At 39.9% G+C, this 23,592-nt stretch overlaps 1 protein-coding gene across 1 annotated transcript in view; it reads right to left on the reverse strand.

The window, feature by feature from the left end:
• Positions 1-414: 414 nt before the first annotated feature.
• Positions 415-23,592, reverse strand: part of mthfd1l (methylenetetrahydrofolate dehydrogenase (NADP+ dependent) 1 like) — a 33,364-nt gene continuing 10,186 nt past the window's right edge. Inside the window, exons 17-27 of the mRNA XM_010790793.1 lie at positions 22,256-22,332; positions 20,748-20,888; positions 19,935-20,003; positions 15,294-15,405; positions 9,869-10,008; positions 9,292-9,333; positions 8,019-8,122; positions 7,276-7,453; positions 6,445-6,552; positions 6,165-6,317; positions 415-536 (exon numbers count right to left, since the gene is read on the reverse strand). Of these exons, the coding sequence (XP_010789095.1) occupies positions 447-536; positions 6,165-6,317; positions 6,445-6,552; positions 7,276-7,453; positions 8,019-8,122; positions 9,292-9,333; positions 9,869-10,008; positions 15,294-15,405; positions 19,935-20,003; positions 20,748-20,888; positions 22,256-22,332 (1,214 nt within the window). The 3' untranslated portion in view covers positions 415-446. The remainder of the gene's footprint in view (positions 537-6,164; positions 6,318-6,444; positions 6,553-7,275; positions 7,454-8,018; positions 8,123-9,291; positions 9,334-9,868; positions 10,009-15,293; positions 15,406-19,934; positions 20,004-20,747; positions 20,889-22,255; positions 22,333-23,592) is intronic.

Below are 23,592 nucleotides of genomic sequence, written 5' to 3' on the forward strand. Positions count from 1 at the left end.
GAGAACACGCAGCTCTACCGGATCACAGCTCCGCCGCGGACCGTTGAGCGGAGCAAAATGAAATACACTAAGAGTTAGACCTAATACACTTAGCTAGTTCATCTACTCTGGAACTAGCTATACTAGTTATACTTATACATATGTGTATTCTTTACTGTCGGGTCACTTATTACAGGTTCAGCGAGCTGCACGAGACTGACGGGCTGATCTAAAGAGTGTATAAGAGTATCCTCACAGACTGGAGTCTTGGCACTGAGTGAATGAGGTAGTAAACTAAACACTCCAGGGAGGAAATAAAGTCTAGCAATAGAGACAAAGGCTGCTCGTAAAATATTTATAATGACACAATGGATGATCCTTCAAAAAGGCTGGGACGGTTTATGGAACATTTTATGTTGATGTGCAATAGAGGATACCTGAGACAACATCTATCTTTGAAGCACGCTTCAGAAGAGCCCAGTGATCTCCTCTGTGACCGGGTCAAGGTCGATGTCGTAGAAACAAGGTCGGGTTGGCAGGCCAGGCATGGTGCTCATCTGAGGACACAACACAAGCAGAGAGAGGGAACTTAACTGGAGGGAACTTAAGACATAAGAAGCAATATCATATAATACAATAGTGCGATACAAATAGTGCAGGTAAACTGTTTACATGTAAATAGAATTAGATTTATTAAAAAAATCATGACGGTTAAGATGAAGATGTAATCCTTTATCTTGTAAAACTTTGTGATTTTTTAAATGTGGCTTTCGTTTCAGGTGTTTGGGTCCAATAAAATATGGTACAAAAATACTCGCAATGCAAGATTGGCTGCCCTAACCAAATGTTTTCCCATTTAAAGTATTTTACTTTTAAAGCACACAAAAAAACACTCTACTTATCTTTAAAGAAATAATTGCACATTTTTCCAGATCTTTCTTCAATAAAAGTGAAAAAGTGTCCCCTGTGAATTTATGTGATACACACGCCATGTGGGAGACAACGCAGCTGCACTGAAATATGCTTTACACACACATACAAACTGTAAGCAGTTTATTTATGAAAAACATAAATATACTGATACATCTCAAATAAATGATAACAAAAGATGACATGAAAGAATACACCACATTATTTCTTCTATCTGCTGAAGGAAGGGACCTCCCTGATGATCAAGTACTTGCAGATGGTTTATATTTTTGTCTCATAGAATGTCAGTGACATCAGAACAATATAAGAACGTTAAAGTGGACCTATCATGCTATATTTGAATAATATAGTGTAGGACCATACCTATATAAGGCATATTTATACTTTTTATTTTTCAAAATACCAAACAGATCATGCATTTTAGCCATTCCTCATTTCGCTCAATTGAACACTGTCTTTGCATGGGCTGATTCTGTGAGAACAGCACCATCTACAGGTCTGGCATATGTACTACAGCGTCTCCAGCGCTTTCGAACGGCAATGTCCGTGGCTGTCTCCTCCTGATTGGTGGAGTTGGCCCAATAGCCGTAGCGCCACTTCTGTGACGTCATAGAAGTGTTCAAATCTGGATCAGTCTGTATCAGATCCGTTGCAGCCCCTTTTTAAGAGATTTGGGTATGGAGGAAAATAGAGAGGGTTGTGTTTTCTGACACTTGGTGAGTTCCCTGGAACACCGGGGACACATATTCATGTATAAAAGACGTACAAAAGTGCATTTTGCATGATAGGTCACCTTTAAGATTACTATCAAGATAGTAACTGTAACCTCATATTAAAGCCTTTGCCACAACACGGCTGTTTTAAACCCAAACACAATACGGCCCGCCTTGGTATGAAACGTTGCATAGACAGAGAGGATCACCCCCTGCAGGTTCAATAACTAGAATCTAGAGTCATTAACTCTGGGCAGACAGAGGATCAATGTGTAGACAACCTCTACTTTAGCAGTGATGAATTGAGACAATGGTGGCTTTGTTTTAACTGTCTTCAAAATATAGATAACAAAGGGGACAACTCTCAGATACAAGACAACGTTTGAAGGCCATATCCAAAATCCTACTGGGGATAATGACTATCAAACTGCACGAGGGACGGAGGTCAGACAAAACTCCTGAGTTTCAAGAATCACATTGAGATTAATTGGATAGATAATAAGCTAAAAGAAGCTGCATTTTTATCTAAATTAGCGTAAGAAAAGAAAGGTACTTTTAGATGTGTGTGTGTGTGTGTGTTTGTATATGATCATGAGGGTTACTATTACCAGCTGATAGCTCGCTTCTATCAGGGGGGACCATGTAGTACAGTCAGCGAGACCAGACGTCAACAGCACATGCTGGAGTTAACAGCGTAATTGAGAGCTTTTTTAGTTTGGTTTGGGTGCCGAAACTAATTTGAATCTTAAGTTTCCAATCAATAAATGAGTTGCCCTAGTGTCTGTGGTATGACAGATGAAAAGAAAAATCAGTACAATTCACATGCAAGCTAAAAAAGGTAATTATCTTGCTCATTAGACAGGGAGCAACATTCTTTGCGTGCCTCCTTCCCTCTGACCCAGGGCCAGTTTTATGGGCCCATTAGTGGACATAAGACAGAAGGAAGTGACCAGCCAATTTCCTGTCTGAGGAAACTGCATGTAAACCAAGGGACAGAATGAGGAGTGCAGGCTTACATAATCCCACAGAGCGGATGCTAACGGCTCCCTCTTATTGTTGGCTGGTCTGATATCAACAGTGACTGCCACAGTTTCCCGACTCTGCTCTGGGTCACGACCATCAATACAGCTTTAACTAAAGATGACTCAGACTAAAACAGCATTAAAGGAATTCAACATCAATGCGTCACCCTTTATTCTAATGGACACATTAGGAACAATGATGGCAGAGGGATTACTCTACTTTTCTTTTAGATGTAACATCACAACATCCAAACACTGCTGCGTGACGTCACTAAGGAATTGATCAGTTGGAGAAGCTATTCAGGTCCCTGGTCTTTGAAATAAAATGAACTTACATTTTCCCACACAATGCCATGTGACTCACTGTTGAAGCACATTATACGGCTTGGCATGAAACACTCCAAGGTTAAGCACTAAACTGCATCAGAAAATATGTTTTTTCTTCCTGAATAGTCATGATGTACAAGCATGTGTATATCACAAGATAGAAGGATAAGTTTAGAAAAAAGCTACATCTACAGACTTTCTTTTTTTAAATATCGCTGTGTTTTGTTTGAAAATTAAATGGCAGGGCCATACAAATGTCCAATAAGACAATAAAATGACTAACTATAATACCATAATTGTTTCCTATATTGTAAATGTATTTAATGGATCAAAGTAAAAATCATTGCTTTATTGTTAATAACAAACCGGGAGGTAGGCCATGCTGGTTGTAGTTCACACTGCTAAAGAGGACCTCCGTCCAGAGTGAGCTACTATTACCATCAAATGTGGTGAGAAAGCTTGACAATGCACCCGTCTTGCCATCATAAATAACAAAGCAGAGCTGCAATAAAGAAATATCTATCGCCCCTCAGTTGGACTATACCTCTCAGAGGAAGAAATGAAATAACAAATTCTAAACTCACAAAAAGAAAACTAAAAAAAGAACTGCTTTGAAATCATTTGATACCCAAACTTCTCTCAGCTTTCTGGTCCTCAGTATCAGGCTGCACATTTAAATATCAAAAGATGCTAAATGTGAAGACTAACTGCCAAGGTTTGAAAGCAACAAAGGATGCGCTGTTCTGCTGCTCCTCTCCAGCCTGAGAACAAGTTGGCACTCGCAAAAACACACAACACTCCGTGGCTAAAGTTGGAAACTCCACTCAGCCAAATGAGTCCCTCCATTATGCCCAAACACAATGCTTCTTTGTTGGGGGAAACCCTGGAAGAGACAATGTAGCTGGATATCTACCCCCCACTGATTCTGGAGGAGAGCCTCGGTCAACAACAGGCCCAGAAGGGGATTGAGGGGGATTATAAAATTGTACCATTTAAAATTAATGGAGCGTTAGAAGGAGATCAATGTTAAAATAACAGCAAGCGTGCGAGTAAACATTTAATAAACAGGGTCATTGATGCTCCTAATGTTGGGCTGTAAGTTCATCCAATGACTCTTGTCAAAATGGATGAACATAATTACCTGGTGACTAGACAGGTGGAGTTACATTGATGAGATCGAAGAGTTCACGGCTGCAGTTTGAACTCTCACCTGAGAGTGAATTGTTTCCCAGAGGGAGCACTTTGAACTTCACAGAGACAAGTCTGAGTGTTGTTTAGGGCTCAGGTTAAGTGTGACTACATAAATATTAACTACCAGAAAAATATATATCAATACAACCGCAGTGTCATGTTACATCTCTACATTAGTTTCACTGTAACTGAAGTAAGACTGCAGTTGAAGAAAAGGTCAGTTTCAAAGAGGAAGAGCTGCCTGGATTTACTGAGTTAGCTGGTCTTTGGCTCATTAAATTCACCACATAAATGAAGGTCTACTCTCCTCCTATGAGTGCTTTCTCTCTTAGATGTTATCACAGCGCTTAGCCGATTCACATCTTGTCAATTATTAACCAATCCTGGAAAATGCAGTCATCGAGAGGGGTTTCTATAAATCTGCAGTGGGGCAGCTCTAACGGGATATGAACTCTAAAGAGATCTATTGTTCTGCTAGTGACCCCTCCCTCACATATCTGGAGAATGACATCAGCCCCTTCCTGATTCTTCACCCTGTAAAGACCCCTAACCCCCTCAAACTCTCCCTCTTCTCTCACACTCACGCTAACCGCTTCAGGAGTTTGGCTGGTGAGATTTTTCCACTTTTTGGAGTCTCTCATGACCTCAGAGTTTGGTAATTAAAACAAAAAAACATATTATGAAGAAGCAAAATTATGTTTATGTTTTTTGTTTTTTAATAAAAAGGAAGATAATACACTTTGTATTTGATGTAATGAGATGATTGCTTCAAGTTCATGTGACAGTATGTAGATGCTCACACGCTAGCCTCTGTTCTTGCTTTACTTTCACCCGCTACATTTCCTCCTAATGGGTCTCTTTCAATGTCTTTTCAAAATATTTGAAATATAACCCTCTAGCGATACTGTAAAGGACAGGAAAATTGAATAACCTTGACGTTTTAACCTAAAAAAAAAGTTCAAATTGTCATAGCTGAGGCTGGAGAATCTCTTTGGATCAGTCTGGTAGACGGAGGCTAAGCCAATGAGTTCAAAGAGCATTTTGGAGACTTCCTTTGGGTGAGGAGTCACAGTTCAAGGGTTGTCAACGTGCCAGCGGCTCCGCGGGCCACAGCAGATCAAAGGCAAGGGTTGGGAGACTGGACAGACGCTGCCATACCTTTCCCAGCATGCCCGGCGTTTGACACCTCAACCTCAGTGAATCAAAGTCCATCCCTAAGGGCACGCTGGTGAAACAGCAGGAGGCAAAACGCTCAGGAAGCGGCTTCCTTCCTGCCTGGCCTATCATCGGCAGAGAGGCTCCAGCTAGCCCAGCTCACCTCTAACCAGCTCAGTAATAAGGTGGTCAGGAAAACAAGAGGATGAAGTATGACGAGAAATGTTTATAGCACCTGCATGATCCCATGTGGGGAGATGGTCGCAGAGCTGTCTAGAGTCATGAACATAACTACTAGCTCTCTGGAGACACTTAAGAAGTAACCAAGACAAAAAGTGTGAAGTCCGGGCACTTTAAGACCAGGCTCCCAAGACAACTGATTTGTACACACATCCGTTTATTTACGACGCTTATCAGTCAAAACTAATTCGATCATAAAACTTTTCAAAGATAATCTGTAATGCACCAATACAACAATCTTTGGTTCAAAGACAAAATGCATATACATCTTTGAGGGTAAACATGCCCAACTTGTTTCAGATTTGACTTCATTATTGGAATAGCTGAACTTTTCTGGCTAACTGGGTGCATTGAAAAGATGTTGACAGATGATCACGTTTGAGTTGATATGTGGAACTTGATGCAAACGGCTGCTTATTTGCCCAACCCGAAGTTACGTAGAAATGTAATCATTCATTTTCCTGCGGGCAAATGTTCTACTAAGACTTTTTAAATGCCATTTTGAATGGAATTTAAGAGAAACTCTGTCTCAGTGAGCTACAAGTCACTCAGACTGAAGTCAACATTAGCAGACTGCTCTGAGCTGTTGCACTATACCGTTACGTACCGTTCCCACAAGTGGGTAAATGAAACCAGCCCCAATGCTAGCACGAACATCTCGGATTGGCAAAACGAATCCAGTGGGTACGCCCTTCTTGTCAGGCATGTGGGACAGGGACAGGTGAGTCTTGGCCATGCAGATGGGCAATGAACCATATCCCTAAATATAGGACGGAGAAAACAAGATCGGTTAATATGTCTTTATGTGTGTAAGTTATAAAGACACAAAAAGACAGGAGGAGGTGAGCAGCCGACAATGGGAAAGTCAGTGCTTATAATGATCTCACCTGTTGATTGTAGTAATCAATTTTAGCCTTGGCCTCTGGAGTCAGCTCTATGTCATCAGCTCCGTACACTTTTTGGGCAATTGTCCTGATCTTCTCCACTATTGGCATCTAAGGGGGAAACATTGCATGAGAAGTAGGTGGAAACAACATGTGCACTCAAAAGGAAGTAATCAAGCAAATTAGATTTGTGTGTACACGTCCGTGTGGCGTCAGGGGTAACCAGGGCTACACAGTGCAAATTAAATCATTTAACATGTTTGACTTTTATTGTGCGTCTCACACTAGACACTGCATTCCTTTATTAGCTTCATCGAGGCGGATGTGTTTTCGGTTCAGTCCGTTTGTTTTTCAGAAAAAACTATTGGCAGAATTTTCATGAAAATTGGTGGCACATTACAATTTGGAGAGGATATGAATCCCAGGGCAAAAACATACATTATTTCTTTATTCAATTTGTGATATTTGGCCGTTGCGTAGGTCTGCAAAAGTTGAGTTACTTTCTAGTTTTTCATCTTTCTCTGCAGTCCCTGATTCTGGTAGCAGCATCATTCACAGCTTGCTTATAGTTACTTTACCTGGGTTTTTGAGCTTCACTATACAGAATGATGTACATTACAGTATGTGCAGAGTTTTGTTTTTCAGTTATGTTGTGCTCAACTTATATCTTAGTTTCACACAAGCATAGTTTATGACATCGAGAGCAGTTTGGGTGCAAATCCTGGTCCAATGTGCAACTAAATCAAGTGTGATGTGGAGACTTGAAGCCTAGAGTGCACATAAACTGAAAAACAGACTTTTTTGTGATTTTCCCTCTACAGTATCTGCTCTCACCTCCGTGTTGTACAGGAACTGGAAGTCGCTGGTTCTGCTGGCAGCCTCATGGACAGCCTTGGCGAGCTGGATGGAGCCGCGGCCGCCCTGCGCCCAGTGGTGACACGGCACAGCTTCAGATGCTCCACACTCTTTTGCTATCTCACATACAAGGTCAATCTCTGCCTGGGTGTCCGTCCTACAGAAATCACCAGAGGAAACATTGTAAGCAGTGCTTGTTTGTAATGGTGAGAAATTACATATTGAGATTAAGATACATATTAAAGTTACAAAATGGTGCTTTTGTGTGCACAGGGAATGTGCAGACTATCCTATTACTGCTCCTTAGTGGTGGGTAAAGAACAAAAACCAGTACTCAAGTAGTTGTATTATTCAAAGAAAGGTATTTTTACTTCAAGTTATATTGACTCATGTTAAAGTAAAACATTAACAGTTTAAATTTACCTCGTAAAAAAGTCTTATCTAATCTGCCAGACAATTGGTGCTGTGCATGTAAGCTCATCTAAATCTAAAACATTTTTTAACAGCTAAATGTATCAGTAAAAGTAGTGAGTATCCCAAAGTAACTGGAGTAGTAGTTAATATATTTTATTACAGATGTACTTGAGTAAGAATAAAAAACGAATCCTGCAACTCAACTACACGTACTACCTACCACGATCCATTTCTATGCATATATTGAAAAGTTGGTGACTTGTATTAGCTTATAATTGTGTGAATGTGTGTGTCTGCATGCATCTTACTTGAAGACATTAAGCGCCACCACGACCGGCACCCCAAACAGGTGAGCTATCTGGATCTGCTTCCTGAGATTGCTGCGGCATCCGCCTGCAACCAGACTCAGATTCTAGAGGAGAAAAAGACAGAAGGAGGTCAAAAGGTCAAAAGGTCAAAGCTTTATCATTGTATTTAAACTGCTTGTTGGTCGTTCACGGCATAACGTGGACTACCCCCTCCCGCTCTGGAAATACCCTAATAGAATAAAACGGGTAGTATCCTACTGTGGGCAGTTAGTCATGTATCATTCTTACATTGTATACTACCATGTGCAGGAGGCCAGTTACTACAGAGCACATTAATAGCATATTGTGCAGCCAGATACTCCCAAGTTCGGCCACAGTAATCCAATCATGCACTGTGTGTGTGTTGTGTGTGCGTGCCTGTGTGTGCATGTGTGTGTGCATGCAGCCCCTGGCTCAGAGCAGAAAGGCCATGAAGGTCCCATAAATTAATTTCCCTGGCTCTGTTTTTCCCCAGTACTTCTGGTTCTTGTTACAGGCTTCAGAATTAACTTATACTGCTTCATTATTTACTCAGCTGAACCTGGCCAGTGATGTTAGCCAGATATGAGCTCCAATCCACACTCATACACAGGAAGAATCCCACCTCCACTTTGCAAAAAACCACGAACCCGGAAACCCGAAGCAAAGGTTGTATTTGTGCTGTTAATCAAATAAGTGCTCTTAACCATGTTAGTGGGGGAGGTATGTATGCTTGTAAGCTGGGAATCAAATGTCCGAGAGAATACAGCTGATCTCTGTAAAATCTCTATATATGTGTGGAATGATGGCTTATTTCCCTTGGCTAATGCTACACACACACCTAGCATAAAGGATTTGATAGGTGATATGAAATATTGTGTGTATTGACTGTGTTGCACCAATATGTAGTGAGGCAGGTCATCCCAATCTTTTCTTTCTTTAAAGTCACGATGGGAATGTCAAGCGCATGATCTCGTGTCAGTCAATCAACAACACACAGTAACAGAAACAGCGTGATGTTATTGAGCACATGATTGTTCTATAATGGGAGCCTTGCATTAGCCGATGCCATTTGAAAGCTTTACATTTCTTCAGAACATCCTGACCTTTACCACTAAATGTAATAAAACAAGCTTAGTTCATTACTTAACTTGATTTTAAGTTGATGTCATTATGTTTCCTTTCTTACTCCTTTTGGTTACAGTGCTTTTGTTTATGTGTATACGTGTGTGGATTTATGCTTATTCGCTCATACCTCATCAATGTACTCTTTAGGAAGAGGTGCGCCTGCAGACACCTGTAAACACACAAAGAAAACAAATAAACACGCACTTCAGTATTATTTCACATTCTTCAGTGCGTATAGCATTTAGTTTAGTTTTTCGGCCATATTTATTTAACCACATGATGGAGTATTTAGTCATTAAAAAGGACACTGAAACCTTTATGTAACCTTGTGATTTGTCTAGTAGGGGGAATGTATCTTTCAGTTTTTTATACTGCAGATGCGTTTACAAAAAATACTTTCAGAGATTGTATAAACTAGTTTACTTTCTACTGAGTTACAGTTTTTAACCATCAGGCAGCTTTTACCATGACCGCTCAAAGCACATTTTCATTGACGTCGGGTGATTGAGACTGTTTATCTAACAGTGTGATATTCTAGTTCAGGCTTTTGAAAACACCTATGCCTTTGATTTTTTTAATTGTACAACATCTGTTGAGAAAATGTACAGGAAAATACCACATTATGAAAGTCTAAGGCAGCCTTAAGGACTGAAAATATACAGACATCTGGTGCAATTAAATTACAGTGTGTTATGTAAACTTACATTTGGGCCACCGCCATGCATCTTTAATGCTCGGACTGTTGCAACCAGCACCACCGCATTTGGCCTCAGCCCTGAAGCCCGGCACTTGATGTTAAAAAACTTCTCCATCCCGATGTCTGCTCCAAAACCAGCTTCTGTCACTGTGAGGGAACAGATTTCAAAAGATTAACGTTTCTAACTAAGTTTACTGGGTATAAATACGATTATGTTCAGTATACAAAAGGGAGGTAAACGGTGTGTACTCTTTAGGTGAAGACTAAGTTAATCCTGCACATGAATTAAAAAGGTTGTTGAGAGTTATTGTGATATGTTACATATGCTGATCTCATCTGTCTACATTTACTCATTCACTCGTATCCTCTCTACCTCTTTGTTTAATGTAATTATGTTTTAACCACATTTATCTTCAAACCAACTTTATATTCACAGCTGGGTTCAGGCAGACATCTTTAAAGAATCATGGGAAAAAGAGGGAGTCTGAGTGTGTTTCTGTCTGAACAGCAACACTGAGCTGAGTAATGTATTCACAGTGAGGTTCCCTAAAGACGGAGCGCCTCTGATATGGACGTCCCTATATATACAGTCTATGGTCCCTACACACAGGCCTCTTGAACAGGATCCAAGCAAAGCAAATAGTCCACCTGGAGTGAAGGCCTTGTTAAGATAAGGTTTCCTGTTACTTATTGTGTGTTTGTGTGTGGCACCATTGTACTGAAACACTTGCTGGCGGGCTCAAGCTAGAGTTAAGGTTGATTTCACGCCTTTCTTGTGTATCGAGGGTTTAACGACTTCTGGTGTATTTGAACCATAGTAGGGAGAAAAAAGCTGCACATATAACGGCAAACAGGTCGAGCTCCAGATCTGCTTGTTAGTGTTCTTGTTTAATTTTGTATTTAAAAAATACAACATGACCCTGCCATGTGATGTCTAGACTAATTTGTCCATGTGACCCTTTGTTAGCAACTTACATTTGTGACACCTAAACCATCAATAGAACTTTATGTTGATGTTTAACTAACAAAAAAATGATACATTAAGTGTGTTTTAGCCCTTAGTTTTCAATAAAACACTAGTTAAGCTTAAACACTCCATTTCACAACTTAACAATTCTCAGTAAGAAAAACAAAGCATTATAACTGTATCAACTGTTGTTTGTTCCTAAACAAAATACTACATTTAAAGTGATTCGTTAGAGAAAATGTGTTATGCTTTGTCATTTAAATCAGCTTTCTTTAACGAATATGGCAAAAAAAAACAAAGCGTGACTCCCTCTGTGTACGGCAAGAAAGCAGTGAAAATGTTCTATTTGAAAGGCTAAACAAATATTGGTTGAAGCAGTATTTCTTTGGATTCAAATACATTTGGATTCAAATACATTTTTTTCTTAGTTTGTCTAGTTACTGGAAACGTAGCAGCCACAAGTGGAATCATAGTGCAAATACAACAATTTTATATAAACTGATACACGTGAGACATGTATGTTGTCCAACCAATTTCATTTAACATTGTCGGTTTAATCTGTGTGTGGGCAGCCTGTGTATTGGACACAATTACCATCAGCTAACCCTCTTATCATTTAATTCAATTTGAAATATATTAATGCAATTAGACTCGGAAGCATATGAGGATAACAATTAAATGAATGTTTTTTTTAAAAGTGTTTGTGCATTTGCAAAGAACATTAGATCTTTACAGTAAATTGTACAACTTTATAGTTTACATAGATTCCAGTAAGAAATGACTTTTTCACTGTAGCTTAAAGTGTGTGTGGCTGATGCTTATTAAAAGACCTTCTCTTTGAGGTTTTAGTGAGTGTTTCAAATAAGGAATGCGTCACTCTGCAGGCTCTTTGGAGTTGTCTGCATTAGTAGTTAGAGTATGATTTATTTCACCAAAGATGCAAGAGTAAAACAACTCAAGTAAGGATGCTAGCAGAGAGGTGGGAAGAGAGAAAAGAAGTGGGAAGTGACAAGAAGTTGATATGTAAACTCCCCTGTACAACAAACTGGCCCTTTCACAGTTTCTGGGAATATAAATGACATTGTTGACGTTACGCATAAATTGTAGTTTGGGTGGCCTTGGCTGCATCATCTCCATCGCAAAAAGCCTTTCTAAGTAAAGAGCAACAAATAAAGCCTAAAGGGATGAGAACAAGAATGTAAATACATTTATTCGGCTACAAATCGGAGCGTATTGTTCCCGTCAGCCCAACACTTGAGCTCTGGCTTTTATACTAAACTAAACCAGATTTCCAATAAAGCTCACATTCCTAAGTTTATGATTTGTGTACATTTCCATAAAACTGAGAACAAGAGTATGCAGAGAAGAAATAATTGGGGTGGGGGAATAGTGAAAACAAAGGCTATGAGTATGTAATGACAGTAAGTATGACAGGCTTTCCACTACAACAGTTCACCAGGCAGGAGATTGACCCCAGAGGATGTCATGAGGAAACACTTACAAGCTTCCTGTTCTGCGGGACAACCTTGAACTGACCGAGAGCAGGTGGGGACGAAGAGGTCGGTGTTGTTGTGAGTGAAGAGGAAGCTGGATGGTGTTACCACAGTCATAGCATTGGTATCAGCACCCGTGCCAAAAAACACTTGCAGAAAGGACTGGGAAGTAGGCTAACACAACCATCTATTTCCTGCTTGAGTTTTCCAGTTAGATTTATTTTGCTTAGTTGTGCTGGAAAAAAAGGTGCTATTTTCATTGTTGAATAATGTGGTCTTCTTTAAAATGTAATAAAACAAAGATATTAAAGTTACAATGACATACAACAAATCAAAATAACAAATATGTATTGGAAGAGGCCCATTTTCTGTACGTAACAATTGTTTCTTATTAATTATCCCAACAACAAACTAATCAATTAATCAATTTGTCATTTTAGTATTACTTTTAAATTCACATCATTATACTATGTGAGGAATGTATTTATCGTGCACCTGTTTGCATATGAATAACTGATTCTGATTCACTAATCATGCTTAAATGCACATTATAAACACAAATCTAAGAGGAAGAAGCTAAGGACAATTTGACTAACTTAAATAACCAAATTAATCAGAGTGAAAATCTTAAAAGACAAGCTAAAACAATGGCAATGGTGTAATGTTGAGATGGTTTTTAAAATGTGGGTGTAGAGCTTGAAATATTTGACATGCTGAACATATCATCATCATCATCATCATCATATCTCACGGACCATGAACCACCACGGTTTAGGGAGGCTCTGCGGTTTGGGAAATTTTACAGTAAGTCAGTGTCAGAGGGTTATCTGCGTTCAATGCTCCAGACTGTTAATGATGCAGGAATCCTTCAAATCTGGCAAGTGAAATTCCTCCACCAGCGACCCCTCTCCTGGCAGCATTTCTCCATTTTAATTCCAGATTCCAAAGTGACAGGAAAAAAAACACAATAATACAGAGCGTGATGAAGCATGGCCACGAGTATGTTGATACACACTCCAACTACCCTCAGTGGGTTCACAGAGAGTTTATGTACTTCCTTCCTTATTTTAATCAGGTTTGAGGATTTAAAGATTTGAGAACGTTTTAAATTGGTAATATCGGGTTATTTAAATGACATGTAATCCCCTAAGAAAGATGATATGGCAAACTTGATGGCAATTGCTTATTCACACGTCAAACAGAATTGGAGCAACATACCCCATTGATTTGGGGTTATGTTTCTGGCTTTGTGGTTTATATAAGTCAAGCAATACAAGTGTACTCTACTGTTAGGTCTGTTTTGGTCCCTACAAACTTCGACTATGTTCTGCAGTCACTCAGTAGCTACGTTTTTTTTCCAAAGAGCTTTTTTCTACAAATGGCAGCCTGCTGTGCCAGAAACAAGTTTGTCGAGACCAGTTAGTGTTAACTAAAGAAATAAACTGCAGACAAAGAAGTAACGTAGTAATTCTACTACAGTTTACAGACTATACTTGTTTTATTTGGAGTTCATGGAGCAGCCTTTGTTGTGCAATGATAAATCACTACTGAACATGTGAGTGTGCTTTCCATTGCCCCTCTCAAAAGTGATTTAGCTAATCTAGCTAAATCCTGTTTGACTTTGTTGGGATGTCATCATGTTTCAAGATCTTAACTGTTACTTTAATTTGTACAATGTTCTCAAAACCAATAAAAACTAAGACCATTACTAAGAAATAAGGACCCAAGCTGTAAATTCTCTACTTTTATCATCAAGTGAGAGGATAAATCTGTTTTGTATTATCTAGTTGTCTAAATCGGAGTATAAATCTAGTTTATAACCTTACACTTGATCATAACACTAGATAACACCTTGGTAAAAAACAAAGGGCTGACTTGTTGTTCAAGATTTTTTGGAGAATTATACATTTTCTTAACTTTGCTGTGGTGTTATTTTCAGTGCTGCCAGTTAAAAAAGGCATCAGGGAAAGAGCCTGAGCGGAAGGAGGGGGGTACATGCATCCCAGCTGCAGAGGGAGGAAGAGGAGGGAGGTGGAGTTCCTGGCATACCTGAGAGTCAGGTAACAAACACACAGACGGGGAAGGGAGGGAACGAGACGAACAGATGGAGAACGAGCGGGGTGGAGAGGTGGCTGGAATAAAACCAGCTCCAGTGTTGTGAAACCCAACACTCTGCTCACGCTGCATCTGCCCAGCTCACAGATGACAGCCTGTGTAAATGTTGTGCATCACCCTTCTCCTTTTTCCTGTTATTGCTCCTACACAGAAAACCTTTCCCAAATACACATAAATATAAGCTTTGATGAGCTTTGCACGTCCATCAAATTCACCTGACACACTGGAAAACACACACACGTGTAAATTCCACACATATTTCTGCAGCCAAAGTAAAGGAGGACGGAAAGCGAGCAGCAGGAGAGATAAACAGATAAAAATGGAAATATTCAAGTATGCTTTGACGTTGAAGGGATTAGTGTGGTTTACTCTAAAGCATTCCAGGGGCTCTTAAGATTATCAATCAGCTTCCTTCCTCTCCGGTGTGTTTTTTTTACGCAATCTCTCCGACTGTTTCCTAGAAAGTTGCGCAGTGGCAAGACACCAGGGAAGCACACTAAGTCAGTTCGAACAGAGCCAGAACCAGAACTAAAATGAATGTAGGCCAAAGGTTGCAGCAGCGGGGGAGCAAGTGGAAGTTCATGACTGGAGAAAATTGTAAATTATAATTTAAGCTACCCTGCTAGGGAAGCTTAAGCATTAAATTCCACATCTGGCGCTTCTAGACTCTACAGTTAACATCTTGTTGTCTGTCATCCCCACAGGTTTTGTGGGTGGGCATCTGCTTTAGCTTGTGTGTGTGTGTGTGTGTGTGTGTGTGTGTGTGTGTGTGTGTGTGTGTGTGTGTGTGTGTGTGTGTGTGTGTGTGTGTGTGTGTGTGTGTGTGAGATCTGTATGCGTGAACGGTGAGTTCTTACCCACAAAGCCGTCTCGACCGACCAACTTCAAAGCCAGCTTGTCTGCCAGCACCGAGGAGTTGCCATGGGCGATGTTGGCAAAGGGCCCAGCATGGACAAACACTGGCGTACCCTGCAACAATTAGAGGGGCTCAAAACATGCAGGAGGAGTCGAGAAAACATTGAAAACAGGAACTCACTCTAAAAACTTTAAATAAGGACTTTCCAGTTCTTTCATTCTAAATTCAACATCTTTGAGAAGCTTATTGAAGTGTGGTTGCACTTAGGCTGGCAGCATGTTTGTCTAAACAGTCAACACAAGTTAAGAGGTGCTCGACTGGCGTGGCAGCCTGACTGTGGGCCAAGCTTCCTTCCCCTGCTGATTTTAGGATTACTCCCTTAAGACTGGACACACACAAACTAAAGGTTACTGCCTCTTTCAGACACTCAGGCTAGTACAGTAACTTTCAGCGAGACAGTGCAAAATGCAATACACTTCATGATCATGTTATATGCCCACTAAGTTCTGATAATAAATGCAATAGGTCACATTTTTAGAAGTAGAACTCTGACTTTAAGCCCTCACATTCTAAATGTTCATTTCTCTGTAAACTTTAGATACCAGTTCTCTATCAGAAACCACCCATGCAAGTAACATACATTTAAAATAGCCACAATATTTATACAGTATAAATTGAATAATGAATTTAATATAAATAATTAAGTTAAATGGTTTGGAGCAGCGGTTCCCAACCTTTTTCAACTCAGGGCCCACTTAAGAATCTAAAACATTATCGCGACCCACATTCAACCATAAACAATACGGAGGCTAAATAAAGGTCTTGATTGGTCAAATCAGAACATGTGACACGTTGTTAATCCAGTAGACCGCTGTCAAGGACTGTAATGGCCGTTGCTAAGGAGGATCAAGAAAGAGAAAGGGAAAGTAAAAAATAAAAAAATTAATTAATAATGAAAATGTTTCCACACAAATCATAATGTTTTGCAAATGATTTGGCGGCAAATATTGAATTTACATTTACACCCTTTAATATGTTATTTTGGCTTTTAGATGAAAACCGCACACAGTGAATAAATATTCTTCTGGCTGAAATACATATTTTTAAAAGTCAATCAAGGAGTAATCTTAATTTAAGGTGTTTGAAGAATAGATTAAAAATACAATTTCTTTTTGAAAAAACAATTGCCACAAAAAATCAAAGGGTGGCTCAACACGCCATGAAATGGGAAATAATTAGCTCTAACGAAGAGTGTGATTAAAGGAACAATAAATATGCTCGCTATGTTTTTGGAGGTCAACCTATTTTTGTTTGTGAAATGTTGAAGTGATCCTACTGACTGCATCTTTATTTCTCCTGTTTTTGTCTGAGATTGGAATGTCATATATTGTTATGTCCATGTTTGTGTTTTTAGCCTGTACAAAAAAATTAAATAATAACTTGCAATGCCTTCGCGGATGACTAGGGGGCCGCGGCCCACAGGTTGGGAACCGCTGGTTTAGAGACTTCACAGAAATGTTCTCAAAATGGATGGATGGTTATTCATGGCATGATATTTTCACAACATAGTTTTGCGAGTGTGCAGTTATCTCTTTGGGTTTGTTGTGTTTTCACAACATTAATGTGTTACCTTGGATTTAAGATTTTGTATCCATTAAAGCCGTTTGCATTCAAGTGTTTAAAATAATAACAAAACTACCGTCTAAAAAGGAGAACTATCCAAGAGCGTTCATGACAAAACATATAAATACCTCAATATTTGTTTACAATAGCAAATAAGGGTATATTCTTCTTAGCTTAGTTGAAACTCTGCCACTACAGGCTAAAGCTCAAAGCCGCTGTCAGCTTACAAAAGCAAACCTGAGCTGAAATGCTTAAGGGGACAAACTCTGTAACTTAGAGAAGGCAACAAAGAATACGCATACAGAGAAAAGGTCGACTGCACCACATCACAATCCTTCCGCTGCACTCATGACCGACTTAAAAAAGGAAATTACTAAGAAAACTAGTGAAGAAGAAAACTTGGGAAAGGCAATTGACCTACACTACACTGCATGTGAATTCCTTGAGAGGGAGGACAAAGGAAGGATGGGAAGGACTTGCATGATTTTCTAAGCTTTTGTTTGCATACCTCTCCCACTGCCTGCATAAACAGCCTCCCCTCGGAGGAGTAAATCAGCCATTTAACAAGGCTCTGACAAACGCTGTCTGTTCCTCTATGTAATGTAGTAGTAGAAATTACAGCTGCATTAAGACAAAGAAAGAGTACACGGATAAATGATTCACATAAGAAGAAAAAGTATAAAGCAACATTTTTGTACCTATCCTGTCAAAACATATTTCTTTGTTTATACCAATGGAAAGACAACACACGTCATACATAGCGTGGATTTCCATGTGTGTCTGCAACTCCTGAACTTTTAACTTGACCCAGTAGACTTTCTACGTAAGTACATGAAGGAAATAGTATCTGGCAATGAATAAGCCACTACAGGGTAATGAAAGGGAAAAGCAATGAGAAGCAGAGTGTGTCCCCTCTGATGGACAAGAGGATTAGAAAGACTAGGGAAATGAACAAACACAGGAAGATGGAGATCATGTCCTGGTTTCCTCTTTGTGAGCATCTCTTGTACTGTCCACTACACCAGCTGCAGCCCAGTGCTACACTAACAAAACGTTCCCAAGCTTATTTTCAGACGGCACAGGGATGCAGACCTAAGATCAGTCCCATGTCTGATTGGCTGATATGCTCTACTGCTTCTCCCCAGGAAAGATGCATGCGGTCGTTTCGGCACGCCACGTAGACAGGATGTTTGAAAAACGCAAAGGATGACTGAGGTCCGCTTAATAGACACGTACGCAAAGAGTGAGATAAAAGACTATTTTTCTCTTGTGCTATGTTTCCTCTAAACCCCATCTGAAATAACACATGTGCTCTAACACACACCAGCTTCCATATGCCAACTCTATTCTCATGTGTGCATCTGTATTCAACACAAACAATGACAAGTGAAGAGGGCATAAAAGGGCACAGGCGGTCAAGCTGGATGGAAAATTCTCACGGAGCTCAGAGGCCCTGACAGTCCCGATACCAGCTCCCTGACCAGAATGACAGGAAACCCACACAGGAAGCGGTTTCACACAACAGGACCGCAATGCTTCCTCCAAAAAAACATAGAGTAACCAAATCTCTGCTTCATGCACCACTCCGCCCCCTCTGCACCCCCTGAAAACACAGTCTGTGTTTATCCACCCCACCCAGTAGCCAGTTTACCAAGCTTTCTGTTCAGAACAAACAGACGGAAAACAGCCAGGCAACAAAAACACAAAAGCCGTTAGCAAACAGCATGACTGCTAACATTGTTAACTTTAATGACTTAAATCAATCCAACAGGAAAATACACTTGGCTCGTTCAGAAAAACCTTTGGCCCACAGCTCAGTGACTCAGACTGTAGTTAGAAAATTGTAAGTCGAGAGCTTTAACATCAAAGATAAAGCAGATGCCTTTGTCTAGATGAAAAGACTCTTACACACTGCCAAGGCACCAGAATGAGAAGATAAGTACTGCAGCATCACGTTTAAAAAGAAGAAAGTCTCATTTCAAGGACAAATAAGGATTTTTTCTTTTCTTTTTTAGTGTTAAAGGTGACCTGTTGGCTTGTCTTACCAATGCCGTGAAGAGAATTTATACTATTGAAAAAAATCCTCTTTACCAAAAACCCTAAAAGTGGAAATGGGTAACTAGTGGTTTCTAAAGACCATTTCCAACACAGTGAGACCAATAATGGCAAATCAACTATAAATAATTCTGATTAACTATATATACTCCTAGGAGAATTTAAATGACAAATATGTTTATAATACATTTCTATGCAGTTTATTTGATTCCAACTGTCTGGATTTTGTTTAAATCCAAGTATATGAGATCAATAAATAAGAAATGTGGTAAAAATGTCAATGTTAACAACAGCATCGGTGTGTTCCATCCCAGAACACTCATACAATTTAGTTTGCAGCTAAAACATGTTTTTTTTCTTAACACAATTAATGTATCTTCTGTTACTTCTTTCAAGTGGGCTTCTGCTGTACCGGAGAGGTCAAAGATTAATTCTAGATGTCTGGTTTGTTATCGGCTCATTCAATCCTTTAAACCTCTAAACTAAACTTCCTCTCCATTTTCCCATCCATCACCTTAAGGGTTGGACTTTTTTCTCTTGCAAAGGGTCAGCTTAGTCTTAGTGTGTACATCATGAATTGTTTATGTGCCGGTGTGATCACATGTCCAGTTATCTAATGGTAAAACGCTAAATGAAAGCCAGACGCTATAAAGGGGAGTTAGATATAAGTAGTCAAATTAAGGACAGTATGAATCTGGATGGCCTCTGAGGGCTTCACCTGTCCTCCGCACATTGCTAAACTGCTGTTAAGATAAAGCGCCATGGGAGGCAATCGATCACCCTTTCCTTAAAAGCTCTCAGTGGAGGCCTCACTTTCTTTTCTCTGACAGCAGAAGTAGAAGTACTGCAAACTGTCAAACTTCCCTGTGGACTGCCAGCCTATTCATTCTACAAGATATTCAGCAGAAGACGCTCAATAGAGAAGGGCAACGACTATTTAAATGGGGTTGTGTTTGTGCCTCACCTCGAGGGTCTGCATCAACGTGGGCTTGATGGCATCTTTCATTAACACCGCCAGCGCTCCGCTCACACCCTGACAGGGAGGAAGAAAGGATATTGAAATTGTAAGTTGGAAACAAGAACAAGTTATAAAATGTTACCACAATAATACTATTTTTTTGTAGAATGGTTATGATCCCATGAGCTTACTATCCCAACCTTCTTAGCGCTCTCCACAAACTAACAGACATTTAGCATACAGTCATATTCCCCCGGGGGTTGGCTCTGGGGTGTGGTGATGTTTTTGCTTTCAGTCTAATTAGGGACACTAATGTAACTTTGTATAGGATCCTCCTCTACAGCTCTGAAACAACACAGACCGCAGTCTTCAGGGGGAAACCAGAACCAGCTGACCTCTCAAATGGATCCGGTGAGAGGTGTGAAAAACGTGCTTTAAATCTTAATCGCAGGTTACACCTACATTAGACGTGCTGTTGTGAAGAGGGGAAGTGGTACGTTGGTATTTCTGGTACAAGTGGGAATTCACAAGCTGCATATTTGACAGAAAAGGATGACGATGATGAATTATGTTTCACTCATTCTGTACACCCAGAAACACCCATAAGGGTCCAACGCCACAGGTTTCCCGAGCTAGAATGTAGCACACACCTAACCATCACACGTCTTTCCGCTTAGTATAGACATAGAAAGATCCATCTGGAGATTGCAGCGGACTCAATACTTTAACATTCGGAGATGTAATGAGGAAAACCTGTCAGTTCTTCAGGATTAAAATCCCCACTCTCTCTGAATGACACGGCCACACAGTAACACCCACCAGGTCCTCTGCGGTGATTGGCTGCCCTGAGCGGCTGGTCCCCACCACCATGCGGGCCAGTCGGTTTTTCATGTCCATCAGGCTGTCTGCCAGCGCCAGGATGGCCATGATCTCGCTGGCCACGGCGATGTCAAACCCAGTCTGAGGAAGAGTGAGGAAACCAGAAACATTACACACATTGTAAAGCACAAGGGAAACAAATGAAAGTATTTGTTCTGTGGCCTGCAGAGAATTCACACCGTGAAATGGAAACGCAGCAATGTTGTTTTGTATGAAATCCTGAGAGGATTACACTTTTTGACTAAATAGATTTGACTTTATATTAATAGGCCAGGACTTCTTCTTGGAAAGGAATGATAGTTTAGAAAGGGAATTAAATGTATCATCCCTGATTCCATCAAATATTACAATCACACTTTAGGAAGAAACAGAAGTGGGAACCTTTTGGCTAGAAGACAAGATATAATCTAGACAGACCAGCCTTATCACATGGGCCAGAGAATACGAGTCATATGATCATGGCCTAGTTTTGGAGTGATAACCATGGGGAAATAAATCACCATTAACATGTTTAACTACTTTTTGATGGGACTTTCTGTATTGATAAATGTCAAACTAACAGAAAAAGGAAGAAACTAAGAAAACAAGTAAAATGAGCAAATGAGGGATTTCCACAGGGAAGAAAAAGCAGTCACCATTCTTCGTCACAAGTAAAGGAAACATAACTTAAACCACATTAATCCACAACAGTTCTACTCCCACTCCCATTGATAATACCCTGAGGGACTATAGTGTGTCCAATGATGGAGGGAGGTGGAGGACAGGGGAATGAAAAGGGAAACAGAATGGATGAACTGATGGCAGTAAATGTAAACATGTGCTGAACCAGCTCAGAGGCTTGACCAGCTGTGTGTGTGTGTGTGTGTGTGTGTGTGTGTGTGTGTGTGTGTGTGTGTGTGTGTGTGTGTGTGTGTGTGTGTGTGTCACTTTTCTCCTTCTTTAAACATTTGCTTTCACTTAAGCCCGCTTGCTTCCCATTGAGGTGAAGTGTTTATTTACAGGATTTTTTCATTTAGCTTTCATTACTACCGACATCTGGGTGAAATACATCTGGGCTTTATCATGGGCAAATGAGAGCGAGATGTGTCTGGGTGTGTGGGAAAGTCTTTATACACTCATCCTCATTTTACTGTACAATCACTCAAAGGCGTTGATTAAACACACGTTGTATTTTGGCCCCCATTACTGTAATATTCAGTGCAATAATGACAATTTCATATCTAGGCATGGTCATTTATTATATAACTTTATGTGAATGTATGACTTTTAAGCTGTTTGTTCAGGTTTTGAAAGACATTTATACATGTTATTTAGTGGAGTGGATGGCTGCCAGCACTGTTTGACAACATGTAATGACAATAAGCATCTTCTTGTATTTTTCTATAAAAATTCAAAAAGCGTCTTGTATTCAGAAGAATGAAGATTGTGAAGGCATGAATGCCGCATACCTCCCTGGCCTGTCCTTTTTCGGTGCTCGCCTGTCCAACTGTGATCTTCCTCAAGAAACGGTCATTTGTGTCAAGAACTGGAAAATGAAAAACATAAAGAGAGGTTAGTTACGTGCAACATTTGTCACTGAAATCCACGGCATTGTTTAAGAAAACATCAGTGACAGTTCTCAAAGTAGTCAACTTGACCTCAGACCCTAAAATTGTGTGTTTTACCAGCCTAAAAATGTATTTCCCCACATGTTGTTAAATGAACTCAAAGGCACATCCACAGTCTTGCACACACAGACATGATAACTTTAAAGAAGACAGATTCTTATTGGTAATGGTGAGTAAGTGATGACACGTTAAAAGTGCTTGGGATTTGCTTCTTGAAGTTTCTTCGCTCAGCATTAAGCCTACCGTCTGATAGTGTGGTCAGATATTTGTGGCTATAATGTTTTTATAATGAACCGGGAAACCACAATCCTCATGTTGGTTTGATGTAATGGAAGGGAGAGTGAAAAAACATGGTTTGTTACATGAACGAATAGACACACAGAAACACCCGTGTAACAACGGGTTGTAAATCTGTTTTTAATCTTCAGGGTTCGTCTTTTAAGAGTGCCCTCTGGAGCCACTGGAGTAAATACCACATCAGTCATAGGAGCACCCGGCTGGCTGCTCTCACTGACAACTTTAAACCAAACACAGCTACCACTGAGGTAACTATTCCCACTCCTGCCACACACTACACATTTATTACCCTGTGACTGATGACTGTGACGCTTTTACATTAGATGTGTGAAATCAATATGAACAAAAGGGCCATAAAGAGCCATCATTGTCAGTTTTCATTGACGAGAATAGCAACAAAGTGTGGAGAATATTAATTTTAAAAAGTGCTATTGCAAAGAAAATCTATTTTAATTCAAGAAAGCGTTTATGGACCATGAGATGTTGGTCAAGAAAATGGCAATTAGATTTGCATGATAGTCATACCGGTTGTTGTGTAGAAAGCATAGCCATTATTTTTATTTTCAGTTGGACTTTTAGATGTTATTTACTCTTTATTAAGTTTTAGCACGACCATTTCACCCTCACTGGAAATGCGTCTTAAAATCTAATCTTCTGCATCTTCCTCCAAATCAAAACATCCCTTTTATTACGAAATGTTCTTGCCTGTGTGCACGGCCAACAACATACAATGTCACCATTTAGTGAAACAGCAAGCTGCTTGTTTTGTTAATCATATCGTCAACTCAAACCACCATGTGATAAGAACAGTTGAGACTACATTAAGAAGCAAAAACAAATCCTGGTAAACATTTAACAGATACAACCTACTTAATGTTCTC

This window comes from Notothenia coriiceps, unplaced genomic scaffold (assembly GCF_000735185.1).
Source record: "Notothenia coriiceps isolate Sejong01 unplaced genomic scaffold, NC01 NC01_scaffold00034565, whole genome shotgun sequence".
NCBI classification, from domain to species: domain Eukaryota; kingdom Metazoa; phylum Chordata; class Actinopteri; order Perciformes; family Nototheniidae; genus Notothenia; species Notothenia coriiceps.